This window comes from Daphnia pulex, chromosome 10, assembly GCF_021134715.1.
Source record: "Daphnia pulex isolate KAP4 chromosome 10, ASM2113471v1".
Lineage (NCBI taxonomy): Eukaryota > Metazoa > Arthropoda > Branchiopoda > Diplostraca > Daphniidae > Daphnia > Daphnia pulex.
Window position 1 is genome coordinate 13261095 of NC_060026.1, and position 13810 is coordinate 13274904.

Here is a 13810-nt window from a genome sequence, read left to right on the forward strand (position 1 = left end):
ATAAAAATAATAAAAAAATACCTGGTTTAGGACTACTGGCTAGATAGGGCGTCGACAAAAGCGATGACGAAGATCCTGTTCGGTTGACCATTGCGATGGAAAAAATTGAAATCAGAAAAATTTCGTTTTCAATTCGAAGACAAACGAACAAATTCGGACCGGCGGTCAAATTCCACCCCAACACACACACACACACACACACAACAAAGTCCCGAGAGGTACTGTAAATGAGCAATCAGTCGACAAGAAGCCACAAAGGACACATGGCTACTAGTGTTACTCGTGTGTGCTGTTGCAAACACTTGAACCGACAGGCAGAAAAAACATTAAAAATAGGAAGGCGGCGGTAGCGGTGGTCTGTATGGGTGGAGATGGAGTTGAGCGGCCGGAAGGCGGCAAGAGACTGACAACGGAGGCAGCAATGGCGTCGCCGCATCAGCGCGTGTGTGTGGACTACTACGACGACGACGACGCCTCCTGCCAATAAAAGCAATCCCCCCCATCTACAAACTCCACGCCCCGAGGAAGTTATAGAGCAGCTCATCTTGTGTTGTATGTTCCAGGAACCACACAACTTTTTCAAAAAGGGACTACTCTACTCTCTCCCCCATAGTTTTCCAGCCCATGTTTTTCAAAACTCCTTTTTTTTTCTTCTATTTTAACGAGAAAAAGATCCGGATCCATCTTGTCGTCCCTAGACAGGGCGGAAGTTGCGAGCGCTAAATTTGAACCCCTTTTTTTTCCCGCCTACCGCCTCCTCCAACTTCTGGCTGGCCAACGTGTTCGCAACAACACTTCTTATAAGGACTGAACGGACGGAGCCAAAAAGCTTCCACGTACATTGACGGACATCATTTTGTAAAAAGCTCTCCTGAAAATTCGACACATGCGGTTAGTTTCAATGTTTTTGTCTTTTGCGGTCTTTTGAGTTTAGCGAATTGGATTTGATCCAGCGATTTGTACCCAATGTGCCAATGCCCATGCCCAGTGCATTTTCGATCTCGCCCAGCAAGCCAGCAGCGCCTTTGTCGTCATCTTCTTCTTCGTCGCAAAAGGAAGTCACTCTCTCCTCGACCGATTCGTCCATACAATCTTTGCGGCCAGATGTACACAGATATTATATGTAGGGAGAGTAAAAGATGGACAGGAGGGGGGTGAGTTGAATGCGGTACGTGATTAACATTTAGATTGGATTTTGCCGGGTGGGTCCAGCGCGGTCCAGCGTCCCGGTGTTGGTGCCCCCCCTTTTCACCGTGTTGATTCATTCATGCAAGGAGCGCGCTATTACCGAGGAGCGTTAATGAATTCTCTCTCTCCCCCCCTCCCATCTTTTCTATTGGCTTCCGACAGATTCCGCGCCGATGAACCGCATCTCATCCGCCTCACGTGTCGATTCCGCCCTACAACCCTCATTTCAATCTCCCGTAGGGGGGAGGAATACGTGTGGAAATAAAGAGCGCGTGTTTTTGATTCTCCTGGGCCCCGAAAATAGACTATCCACTCCAGTCCGTCGTGTGGGTGACCGGGCGCCACCCTTTACTCTCTTCAAATCAACTGACGCAATATTTATAGCGCCATGTATCGTTGAGTCGAGAGAGAAGTGGGAACAAAAATCTTTTCGGGGTAAAAAGAACAAAATTTGCGGTTGGCGCAAAAAAGATAAAATTTTCAAGGATCTCGACGATAATTAAAAATTTTTGGCGAGGTGGCCGGCGTTCCAGTCAAGCAGGAATTTAGCGATTGCTCATTTCTTCTTTAGAATTTTCCACTTATCTAACAATCAAGGACACAATTCAAAAAAGATGGTCCACAACAGCTTTTGCTTTTTAAAATTTTTAAAATTCGAGTGTCTTGGACGTTCGTTAGATGGCGCTGACTAGGCGGGAAAATTAAAGAAAATTCAAAAAAACAACAATCCAAAAAAAACAGCAAAAAATATGAATACGTAGTAATAGTAGTAGTAGTAGTAGAAGCGACAAGTCAATGGTAGTAGTAGTAGTAGTAGTTGTAGGTAGCAGATATACTCGACATCTTCCTGGTATATTGTAATTTGTGGGTCCAGTACTTCTCATCCGGATCATGCGGCAGGCAGGGTCATGGGAGTAGGTCGTGCTGTCTCTCTCTCTCTCTCTTCCGTCTGTTTTTATTATTTTTCGACCGACTCGGAAGAGCCTGCCGGCACTCACCATGGGACAGATACTCGTCATCTCGCTGGCGTCGCCGGTAGCGCCGGATGGCGGTGGCGCAGTCGGTCCGATCGTTGTAGTCCGAGGCCTCCGATTCCGATTCCCTGGCGGATGTGTCGCGGGTCGTCGTCGTCGTCGACGTCAGCGTGCTGTAATTGGAGCGCTGGATCGATCGGTAGGTGCCGCTGGATGGCGAGTGACTCCGCTTTCGGTTGGCCAGCACCAGCCAGTCGGCCAGCAAGCGAGCCTTCACCCGTTCGTCGTCTTCTTCTTCGTCCGCTTCCGGCGCGGAATAATAGCACAGCGGTTGGTAGCGTTGTCCGAGATACGGCTGGTACCTCAGCGGAGGTTCCGGCGGGCGGTCGTGCCATCCGGAGTGATCGGATCGTAGTCGATACAAGTTTTCGTCCCTAGGTGGCGTGGGTCTCGGCGGAGGCGTCGGGACGGAGCTCATCAGAGCTTGGGCTGCTCTCCTCCGCCGTTGCCGGAACGGCTCCGATCCGTCAGTGGAGTAACCTGTTTCCGTTTCGGATGCGCCGTAATGCTCGGGAGGTGGAGGGAGTGGTGGAGGTGGAGGCCATCCGGACCAAAGCATCCGGAATTCTTGGATAGATTTCATCCGCACCGGATCGTTCACCACCGCCGGCGACTCGACGATAGCGGCCGACGGCTCTTCTTCCGGAACCGGAGTCGCTTGATCCGATCCATACTCGAAGGATGTATCCTTGTCTTGTTCGTTATCCGGATCAGACGGAATGGCCGGAACTGTCGACGAATCACCAGCGCAACGCGTTTCCCAAAGCCTCCGCATTTCATCAACGACACGTCCGTGTTTCTTCGCCGTGGAACTGCAGACGCCCTGGTCAACCGGAATCATCAATTCCGGTTGATTGACCCCCGCCGATGATAATTTAGTCATCGCCGCTTCCACTAAACCGGAATCTTCCGCCGTAAAACGGACAGCAGCTAATGCCGGATCACTTTCTTCATTCGACACTTGTCCCATCGTCCGCCTGCTGTCCGTCTCTGCTGGATTTTCGCCCGCTAATTGTCTATTTTCAGCGTCCGGGGCCGCTGCCGGCTGGAACTCGTCCAGAGTATCCGCCGTTCCACCATCACCAGCGTGACGGAGTTGAGCGCTGGAACGAATCAGCTGCACGGGTTTGTAATCGACGCTGACGATTTTGGCGTCAATCAACGTCACCACCGATGTTCCACTCACTGTCGTTTCTCCAATCACCGGCGACATTTTCTCCTCGCCATCCGCCCGATGGATGGAATCCATTGTTAAAGTGTCGTCGCCGCCATCGGGCCCATGTTCTCCTTTAGTGTCTTCTTCTTCTTGAACTGTCGTCATTCCAGTTAATCCGTCGGCTGCCGGCGGCAGCGGAATGGCCACCTCGCCGGAATCGATTATCACCGGCTGTTGATTATTATCATCGTGGCCGACATTAACGTCGTCGTCGTCGTTGTCTCCATCATCATCATCGTCGTCGCTGAAGCCTAGAGAGCACGAGCAGGCGTAGTCTTCCGTCGGCGGGTCGTTCCGCTCTGAATGCGACGGCCGTTGGCCCGTCGTTTCGTCACAGTCACGACAGCAGCCACCAACGCTGCTGCCGCCGGATGTTTGCATCATTAGGACGCTGAGTGGCAGCAGAGATTCGTCAAGCAGCTCGCAATAATCCGCCAATGAAGTCACTTCGCTTTGATTTTCTTCTTCTTCTTTCATTTTCTCCTTTTCTTTGGCTTCTTCATCCGCTTTTTCATCTTCCTCATTTATTCCTTGTCGGTCGTTCATCTCATCCAGCACTTGGGGGAAATGCGTGGGACGATCGGCTTCTTCTTCCAGCAGATTGGATGAAGTTGGAGAGATGAAAGGGGCCCGATCTTCTGTGGGCGAATCCGCCGGATCATCGTAGTCGCTCGAGTCGACTATCATGACGGGGACTGCCAAGACGATGGAAAATCCATCTTCCGGCGGAATAATGCGGGGTTCAGTCACATCAACGGGCGATTCCGCTTCCGCATTTTGTCTGGCCTTCTCGGCTTGCAATGCGGAATCGCTGTGAGTGACAGGCTGCTGCTGGATGCACTCGGGAGCTTCAACTCGGTCGCCTTCCGGTTCTACTGGAACTAGAACCGGATTGGCTTCGCTGCCGTTTGTCGTTGGGTTTGGGACGGGCGTTAGGGATCCGCCGGATGCAAAGTCCGGATATTCATCTCCGACGGATTCGTGCGAGAATCGATCGTCGTCGACATCTTCCAGATAGCTGAGCGCGGATGAGAGTCCGCTGAGAGCTCGGCTGAGCCGGGCGCTGTGGCTTCCGCAGTCGCTGGCCACCTCCTCCGGAATGACGTGCAAGTAGCGGCGGAGGAAGAGCCGCTCGAGGAAAGAGAATCCGGGCAGAGTCGCAGACTTTCCGTCGGGCAGCTGGAATTGGCCGGCATCCTCATCCGATGAGCAAGGCGATGAAGAGGCCGACGATCCTCGGGATCGATCCTCGTCGGAAGGCGGACTGATCCTGGGCGAGGTGGCCACATTGCAATAGAGCGGATGATCCGGCCCCAGCGATCGGATTATATTGTCGTAAGGGCTGGTCCGCTCGGCGGGAGCCGACGGAGTGGCCGAGCCCGATCCGGCTGCTGGATCGTCGCCAGATTCTTTCGTGTCAATGTGTTGCTCCTTGACGCGTTCCAGGAGCGCCAGAAAGTGAATGAATTCTTCTATTGTTAGTCCGCCGATTCGCGGCTCGACCGAGGCTCCTCCGTCCGGCGGCGGCAGATGGGCCATGATGGCCTCTGACTGCGGATCGATCCCCGTGTGCCGGATTTCTCTCTCCATTTCAGACAAGATGGAATGGATGCCTTCGAGCGGATCGTCTGAAGAAGAGGAGGCAGCAGCGGCTGCCGGCGGCGAAGACGGACCGGATTTCAGTCCCGTCAGATTGCGATGGCAGTCGACGGTCTCGTCTTCACTCTCTTCCGTTCCGCTATTGTTGTACGCGTTGTTGTTGTTGTTGTTGCTGCTGGTAGATCTACTACTACTACTTTTACTACGCTTATTCTTGGCGCATCGAGCTGGCCTTTCTGGAACGTTTTCTTCCGCCAGCCGTTCGTCTAGAATCCAAAAACAAAAAAGTCCCCGCCCACCCGAATCGGCACCGATCCAGCAGTGTCCAAACAAAAAGAAAAATGGCGAAATTTGAAAAATTTAAATTTTAAAAAAGAAAATAAAGAAAAAGAAGAAAGAACGGCATTCAAATAATACGTCAATCCAATCTACGTCACAATGGATTAGACAAGAGAAAAGATTACAACGAAAGTTGTTTAGAGCCTGATTGGAGATTAATGGGAGACAATCATTCGATTGTTTTCTTTGCTGATTGGAATTCAAATGGCAAATCACAATTTCCCCCAATGTTTCTACGGTTCGACGAGAAAAGGACGACGACGACGACGACGAATCAAGACGCGGAATCTGAACACGGGCGCCAATTTGGAAAGAGAGCCACTACTAATAAAACTACCAACATGTGTCGTCATGGGAACCACAATTCCCATTTAAAAAAAAAATATGATTGTGTGTTATATACAAAGCACCATGCAACTCTACAACCTAAATAATTAGCCAATCAATCGAAAAACCAAAAAAATCATTGAGTTTAAAAAATCGATAACAGTCGGCTGACCTGATCTGGTTAGCACCGATGTCTTGGTGGTGGTGGAGCTGGTAGATGTAGTGTTGGTGGTGGACGAAGATGATTGAACTCCGCCGCTGCCGTTGCTGCTACTGTTGTGACTGGTCGACGTCGACTGAGCGGCTACGCCGCCGTTACCTGTTCAATAAAGACATTGGCACACAGAGTCAGGTGACATGTATACATGGCGCGGATCGAGATTAGTTCAAAAGGGGAGGAGGAGGTCGGTCGGTGGGGTGTATAAGGTATACAAGGTTCCTCCCTCTTTAGCCCGGCTGATTCTGTCGGCTTTTTCGGCCATTCGATTGGCTCCATCATCATCATCATCATGGATGATGATGATGGCCCTTAACGGTTAGCGATCACGCTATACGGAATAATGGAGAGCGGAAGTCGACTGATATGTAGGGAGAGAGAGAGAAGAGCTTGTGTGTTAAATGGGCGCGGTTGCCCGATGGAAGGACACAAAAGCGCTCGGCCGGATGTGGATGCGTCTGTGGATGCGCGCTCTTTCGGCGCGAGTTTGAAACAATGAGCTTCATCCGCCATCATCAAACAAAAGAAAATAGAGAGAAACACCATCATCATCATCTCTATATCCTCCTCCCTCCCACCTCCCTGCACAATCTCATTAGATCAATCATCGATCCAGCAAAACAAGAAATAAAAATAAAGGTGGTTCTTATTTTCCCAATTCCGGAGAGCTCAGAGAGAAAGTGTTCCGCCGAGAGACGGATAAACTTGTCATTTCCTAGGCGACGGGACCCACCCACCGTGAACATGAAAATGTCTTGCGTCAAACTCGATCCACTTGGTGTTGCCGTGTGACGATGTTTATTTTTTTATTCCTAAATTTTATCGAAACAATTTTCCCTCTTTTTATTTTGGAGGGACTCGCCCACTTCCGCCGTTATCCGGCGAATTTTTTTTTCATTTTTATTTCCACATGTAAAATGCAAAAAGCCTCGAAAAAAAAACCCTACGAACCGCATCCGTCCATCATCTTTTTTTTTTTAAGCTGCGTGAACAACGATGTTTTACGTGTAACAAGACAACACCCGACTCGCGCGGATGGCACGTCCAATATAAAACGCCAAACACACACACGAGGCGCACACTGTTAAGTTTCCGCTGGAGACGCGGGCACTTGGCGGCGGTGGGGCCGTATCAAACAACAACATCACCTGCTCCGGTTGGATGATGATGATGATCCTGTTGATGATGATCCGAAAGGAAAGTAGCACGCTGCGACTGTAAACTTTTGCTGCGATTGAGGCGGAGCTTGTTCTGAACAGCGCGCAGCATTTCGCATTCACCATCAAACTTTTTTCCAATTCAAATTTGCCGCCAAAATAAGATTTCAAAAAATTGCCAAGAAAAACTATCCAGCCGGCACAGACACACACACACACACTTACTCAACGGTATTAAGGTAGTGACTAACACGACCGGCTTGGACAACAGGTGGATTTATTTGTTATTTTCCGGCGTTAGTTCGTGCCGCCTAGCTGAGAGAGCTCCGCTATGTGTGTCTTTGCTAACGCCCCCTCACGGCATCCATATACCCATCCATCCCCTTACAAGAGACAACAATATATGCATGTATGTAGGGGGGGAGAGAGAGCATATCAATTTATTTCTAAATGTGGAACCGCTGCGCAGCCGATTGTTGGGGTGAAAGAGATAACGAACGAAAATTCAGAGAGAGAGAGAGCTGGGCGTGATCCAGCCAACGTCAAACCCCGGCGCTATATAAAAACATATCCATCCCCACCACGTCAGTGACAGCACAGTGGGGGTATGTGTAACAAACGACAGACTAGTTACGTACTACGTATATCTACTATGGCGGAGGTAAAAATGATTTGATTTTGTTGAAAATCTATTCAAATGATGGCTCCATGGCGATGCGCTTCGATGCCCTCGGCTGATTTCCACTCTGAACTCTCGGCTGCAGCTCTCAACGTTTTGTTGCGGGGAAAAACCCATCAAAAACAAACTCGGCGTGTATACAACTCGGTATCACGTCGAGGCGGAATGATCATATAAATCCAGGCGACTGCTAGCTGCAGAGGATGACACTTGGCAACGCCTCCTACACCCGCCAAAACATCGTCAGAAATTTTTATGACTCTGTCGAGAAAGAAACAACTAGAAGAACAAGGGCGGATGCGTCGGAAATGAGAGTTTGTGCGCGTCTCGACGCGCCCAACAACTCTCTGCGCCAACGTCTTTTGATGATGACCCTGCAGCTTTCTGATCGTCAACCGAGCGTGAATTATAGAATACATGTACAAGTACATGACTAGGTAGTAGTCATCTATCCGACAAACCCTAACGGTTGGTTGCCATCCATCCAGCGGGTGCCTTTCTATACATTTTGACGAGCGAAATGATTTTTCATCTCCGTGCCAAATTCGGGCCGTAATAAGGTTCCGCAACTGTGCGCGTGTGCACATTACAATGTCATCCGGTTTCCAACAGGGGAGAGGACAATGAAGTGGAAGAATAAAAACTAGACACTCACCTGATGATGTTGGGTTGACGTCAGCGGCGGATGCGATGGATGAAACTGACGCTCCGCTCGACGATTTGAAGAGTCGTCTGGTCAGAGTGGACCCCCTTTTGGAAATATGAAAATCAATTCAAAAACAAGAAGAGAAAATGAGCCATGGAAAGGAGAAACTGGTCCCAACTGGCGGAGAACAACAACCAGGAGCGTCTGAGAAGGGGGGAAAAAATAAAACGGGCCGACGGACTATAATCAACTCCCGAAAAATACACACACACAAAATCCTATTTTCTTTTTTTCAGTGGGTGGGGCGTCGTCCCAGTGTAAAGTGGGAAGGAAGAAGCTGATGAAGGAGAAAAAGAACAAACAAAAACACATCCTCTTTCTTTCTCTCTTTCTCTCTCGCTATATTGGGGGCTCCTTAATTCTCTTATATTGTCTGTGTTACACAGCTGGGGGTGGTGGTGGTGGTGATGGTGGGGGCTTGGGTATTGTCGTCCTGGCGGATTCATCAGAGACAATACGAACACACACGCCACACACTCTCGGACGTGTGAGCGGCGGCACCCTCTCCCAATTCTATTTTTGTTGTTATTTCGTTGTGTGTGTGTTATTTGCTCTCTCTCTTGTTTTGTTTCCTCCACGCCGACTGTGCTAGAGGAGCCCCTAGGAGCTCCGTTAAGAGGCTGTCCGTCAAAAAGATAAAAAAGACCCGAGATGAGGAGGAGGACGGAAGGGAAAGAAAAGAAAAACACAAAAAATTCCACTTTTGGAACACTTTTGAGCGGGAGTGTGTGTGTGTTTTTCTCAAGGAGGGAGTACGTAGTATGTAAGAGGCCCCACAATCCATCATAGAGCTATATATAGGGGGAATGGGGGCCCCAACGAGAGCCCCCGACCGACGGAGAAGATTCTCGGACCCATCACACACGGCGGGCGTCTGTCGGCGCTGTTGACTTCCAACTCTCATCAGTCCCTCTCTCTCTCTTGGCTGCCTCCACTCTTAACTCACGAGGAACCTGGACGAGCAATGACTCACACGGCCGGCCAAAACTGATGAACACAAACACAAATTTTCATTTTTCCGAAAATTTTGTTGTTGTAAAACTTTTCCGCACCCTCCAATCTGTGACTAACTGGGCAAACCAAATTCTTCTGGAATTTTTTACCTTCTGAACGACATGGTTGATTTTTCTGTACGTGTTTGTCAGGTAGCGAGACAAATGAATGAGAGCCGAGTAGATTAACTGTTAAACCGACACAGGCGATGCTACAGGCTGTTAGCAAAGAGGCGACCGAGTGAAATACGGCAGACACATTTGGAGAGATCCTGCAGACAAATGAATCTAGTCTATCCCGACCGGATCGAAGTGCTGGGACTAAGAGTAACGATGTGAAACTAGTGTGTGTGCGTTTGCCACTCGTTCGTTTTCTAGACTGAGAAGAGACTCTTATTCCCTCGACTGCGGGGATAAGTTTCTTCTTCTTCTTCGACTCCTGGCAATGGATCAACAATGTTTCTTCCTTCGCTCTTTAACGTTGTATATAGTCTTGTGTTGTTGTTGTTCTCTGACCGCATATACAACAGTGAAACTATTCAATTTAGTCGCGTTATCTCTTGAAATCTAAAGAGAATTTAGTCGAAGCGAACCGCAAGCGAGCGGCGAGACATTCTTCCGCTTCTTTCCAGCCTACACACACACACACATATACATCTGTCTGTTAACTCTCACAAGGATCGATCCTGCTGATGCCCACCCTGCTGCTGGTATTTCCGTTTTCAATTTAGGGCTGCTGCCTTTTAATTATCTCGTGCTGCCTAGGCCACTAGACGTCTTAAGAAAACAAAAGTGAAAAATGTATAGATCCGACAGCTGCAGAGCGGCCGGCCGGATCCCCCCGAAAGTCCGTCTGCTGGCTATCGGAATCCCACGGGCTTATTAGACGCAAACATGGGGAGGTTTTGTTAATGTAAATTAAGGAGGTGGAGCGAGCTGGAATTACAGCGGGCGTCGGTGGGAGGATTACAATATCAAATGGGGATGAAATTTATACGCCCCGCCATCCAAATTGAAATGGCGCTGAGCTTAAAAATTAAATTGATAACAAGGAAATGTTGAAATCCAAATTCATTTCCTTGTCATTTCCCAAGAAGAAAACATAAATCCTCACATCGAAAAAACATATAAAAGTCGATCTAATAATATTATAAAGAAATGTGTGAGTTTGTTATTTCTAGATGTGCGCCACCAAATCCAATTATAGAAAAATCGTTCCGGTTCACACATCACGCGAGAGAATCAGCAAACAAATAACCTAACAACATGTAACAACTATAACAACGAAGAAAAGAGAAGAATCCTTTCGCGTTGTTGGGGGTGAAAAAATATAGAAAATGAAATCGACTTAACTGTTTTAAACCGAGGCGCAGAGTGGGTCCGGCTTCTTTGAGAAGTGCGTGAGCTTGACTGTTGGTGACTTCTTTCTCGGTCGGTTGGCCGTTCATCGACGTAATCACGTCGCCTTCCCGGATGCCTTGCAGCGCTGCTTTGCTCCCAGGATTCACCTGGCAAAATATCAAAAAGTATATTAAAAAGTTTATTATAAATGTTTTGTAATCACTCAGTGAAATTCACATGACAAGGTTTTTATTATTATTATTATTATTATTCCCCGGGCATTTCTTATGCAACACAGAAATAATCACGTTATTTTCATGAATAGGCCGAAACCCGAGAAAATCCTTTTCAAAAGTTCCAGACGTGCCGGAAGTGACTCGTGACATTTTCATTCGTTTTTCCTAAATGACTTCACTTTCGGAGCTGTTCCGTTTTTTTTCCTTGGTTGCCGAGCTGCGTAATAACGGTTAAACAGGTAAATTTCCCGCACATTTTCTCGTTTTGAAATCAGAAACCTCAGTGCGATTATATTGTACAAGAAACGGGAATACTCAATTAAAAAACAAAAACAGCCGGTGGACTTGAGAGAGAAACGCACACCGTTGGCGGTTCTTTTCTGTTTTCAGAATTATTTTCGGAATGAAAATAAACATCCTTCAAAAATATTTTTAAAACAAAAACAGAAGGCAGTAGACTACCGTGTGCTGTGTGCGAGTCTCTCTCCTCATCGGGTTCGAACTGTTCAAGTGCAGCAACGGCGTCCTCCTCCCTTCCGGTCGTCCGCGGTCGGAACTGAACATCCGCCCTTATACCAGCAACTACACTACACACCGCCGCGTGTCTTTTGTTTTATTTCTCTTTTGGCTTTGAAATGATTCAATTCCCTTTCGCTTTTTCACGTGATTCGCCCTTTTTTCAAACTCGGTTTTTGGTTTTGTTTGGTTAATAATATACCCGCAGGGGGGGGGGGGGAAAGGTATACGGTACTCTACCAGATTGGAAAAAAGAAATAAGCTGATTTAGCTAGGCCATGGCTGCAGGCAATCGATAATCAAGAAACAAAAAAGTCAATCGACGAAAAAGGATGTGAGCTGTATAGCGAGTTATCTAAGACAATGACATTTGGCAGCCCCGGGACTCACGACGAAAATAGTACATTACTTTTAAATCAATTAACTTTCATTTTGAATCCACGTGCCTTCTAGACGATGAAATGCAACTCTTTTTCCTTCGACAACACAGGTTGTTTGTCACACTAAATCAACACTCCCACAATTCCAAAAGTTTACTTTAGTTCTTAACATCAAAGGCACTAATTAATTGGCTACTACTGACATTACTAATTAATTGATACATTACATTTCCGAAGTTTGGGCGAGGGTCTCAGACTAGTCTTTCACACAGAAACTTTCGATTTTGAATAACGTGTCGTTTCAGACGACAAGTGACTCAGAATTTGATTCTTGCTAATTTAGGATGTTGTCAGTTTTCCACATTAAACTTTCAATAAATATGATTTTCCATTAATACTCAACTAAAATTTCATTTAAATTAAATTATATAAATAAAATAATTTTATTAATTTGCAATTGAATATTTAATATCCAATTTCTAAAGAATATCATAATTTCAATCGTGCAATTTTGTGGTCTACGCGTGCGGAAAGTTTCGAATGTCGTTCAAGGAAGAATAAAGTGGACAATTGGCGACTGAAATTGAGGCCTTGGTGAACCGAACATTCGCTATTAACAGTCGTAAACGACATCGATTTATCCTAAAGATATCTGATCCTCGAAGACAATGTCAACGTGCATCCATGTGGGATATAAAGTTCCAAATTGAAACGAAATCCGAAATGGTTTGATTGCTATCTCTCTGTCAACTTACATCGTATTTCTTGCGTCTTCCTCCACTGAAAAACGAAGTCGCCGATGACGCCATGAGTTTTGAACAAAGAAGAAAATCACAAACTATAAATCTCCGGTTTGAAAAACTCAATTGATCAAATTGAAACCAAAAATGGCGACTGCATGTAAAAACTCGACGTCTACACTCTAATAACAGTGTAGGTATTAAACTAGTAATAATAAACAGATGAACTAATAACGTGTGTCTAATGAACGACGCCGTGTTTCGTTGCTAACTGCGGTCGACGGGCATCGACGGGCCTTTTGGGCTTTGACGATTTACATTCGGGCCGTCCAGGGAGTATTTCTTTTAATTCTCCGTTTCCATTTTGGAAATTGAAAACGCTCTTTAACACAGCGACGTTTGGCATGTTCAAGTATATACATGTCCTACACAGTCTGATATATCCTTTCACGGCCCTGTTTCATTTTTTTCTCTACGGGATGGAGTAAAAAGAAAATGAGCAAAGTGGGCGTTGCCTCATTCCTGTATAGTTCGGCATATCGGGTTTCAATTCTTTAATATTGTCGTAACACATGTGCTGTTGTTTTCCGACCCCCCTCCCTTTTATTTTAGCCTGGAAACAAGGAAAAATGTAGCGGACCCTTTTATAAACACAATCACGTAGGAATGTTAAAAGAAAAACACTTGTATATTTGTTTGAAATCGTATAGAGACATCTAACGGGACCGTCGGTTGCGTCACGCGTCGGTCCCGCACAACAGATGCCGCCACTAGAATTTTAAAATAAACTTTGACGTCATAAAAAAAGAAGAAAAAGAAAAACTAATTTTGACTTTCCAAATTGGCCAATCCAATTAGAGTCCGACACGGCGGAAAAAGCCAGACATTGTTTTGCACTCTAAATGATTCATAATTAAACTTTTGTACAATTCTTATTAATAATTGATGATTACCAGTTGTCTGGCATCAGCAAACAGCCAGCGATGACGTCGTCCTTCCAGACATTGTCATCCATTCTCCCGGTTTTTTGTTCGAATTAAAAATGAACAACTCGGAGAAAAGTGACAGCCCGGGAGATTTAAAAGTTGGGCGTTGATGCGCGCAAAAAATAAGAAAAAAGATGGAAGCAACTGGAGGAATGGG

At 46.8% G+C, this 13810-nt stretch overlaps 1 protein-coding gene across 4 annotated transcripts in view; it reads right to left on the bottom strand.

The window, feature by feature from the left end:
• Positions 1–13810, bottom strand: part of LOC124203620 (serine/arginine repetitive matrix protein 2-like) — a 29830-nt gene that overhangs the window by 11319 nt on the left and 4701 nt on the right. Inside the window, exons 1-6 of one of the 4 annotated variants that reach the window (XM_046600325.1) lie at positions 12683–12928; positions 10808–10962; positions 8412–8506; positions 5876–6022; positions 2187–5303; positions 22–75 (exon numbers count right to left, since the gene is read on the bottom strand). In XM_046600325.1, coding sequence (XP_046456281.1) covers positions 22–75; positions 2187–5303; positions 5876–6022; positions 8412–8506; positions 10808–10962; positions 12683–12736 — 3622 coding nt within the window. In that variant the 5' untranslated portion in view covers positions 12737–12928. Of the gene's footprint in view, positions 1–21; positions 76–2186; positions 5304–5875; positions 6023–8411; positions 8507–9565; positions 10722–10807; positions 10963–11493; positions 11917–12682; positions 12929–13810 lie in introns of those variants that run through there. The other 3 variants (XM_046600324.1, XM_046600323.1, XM_046600326.1) reach the window with 3 other exon arrangements.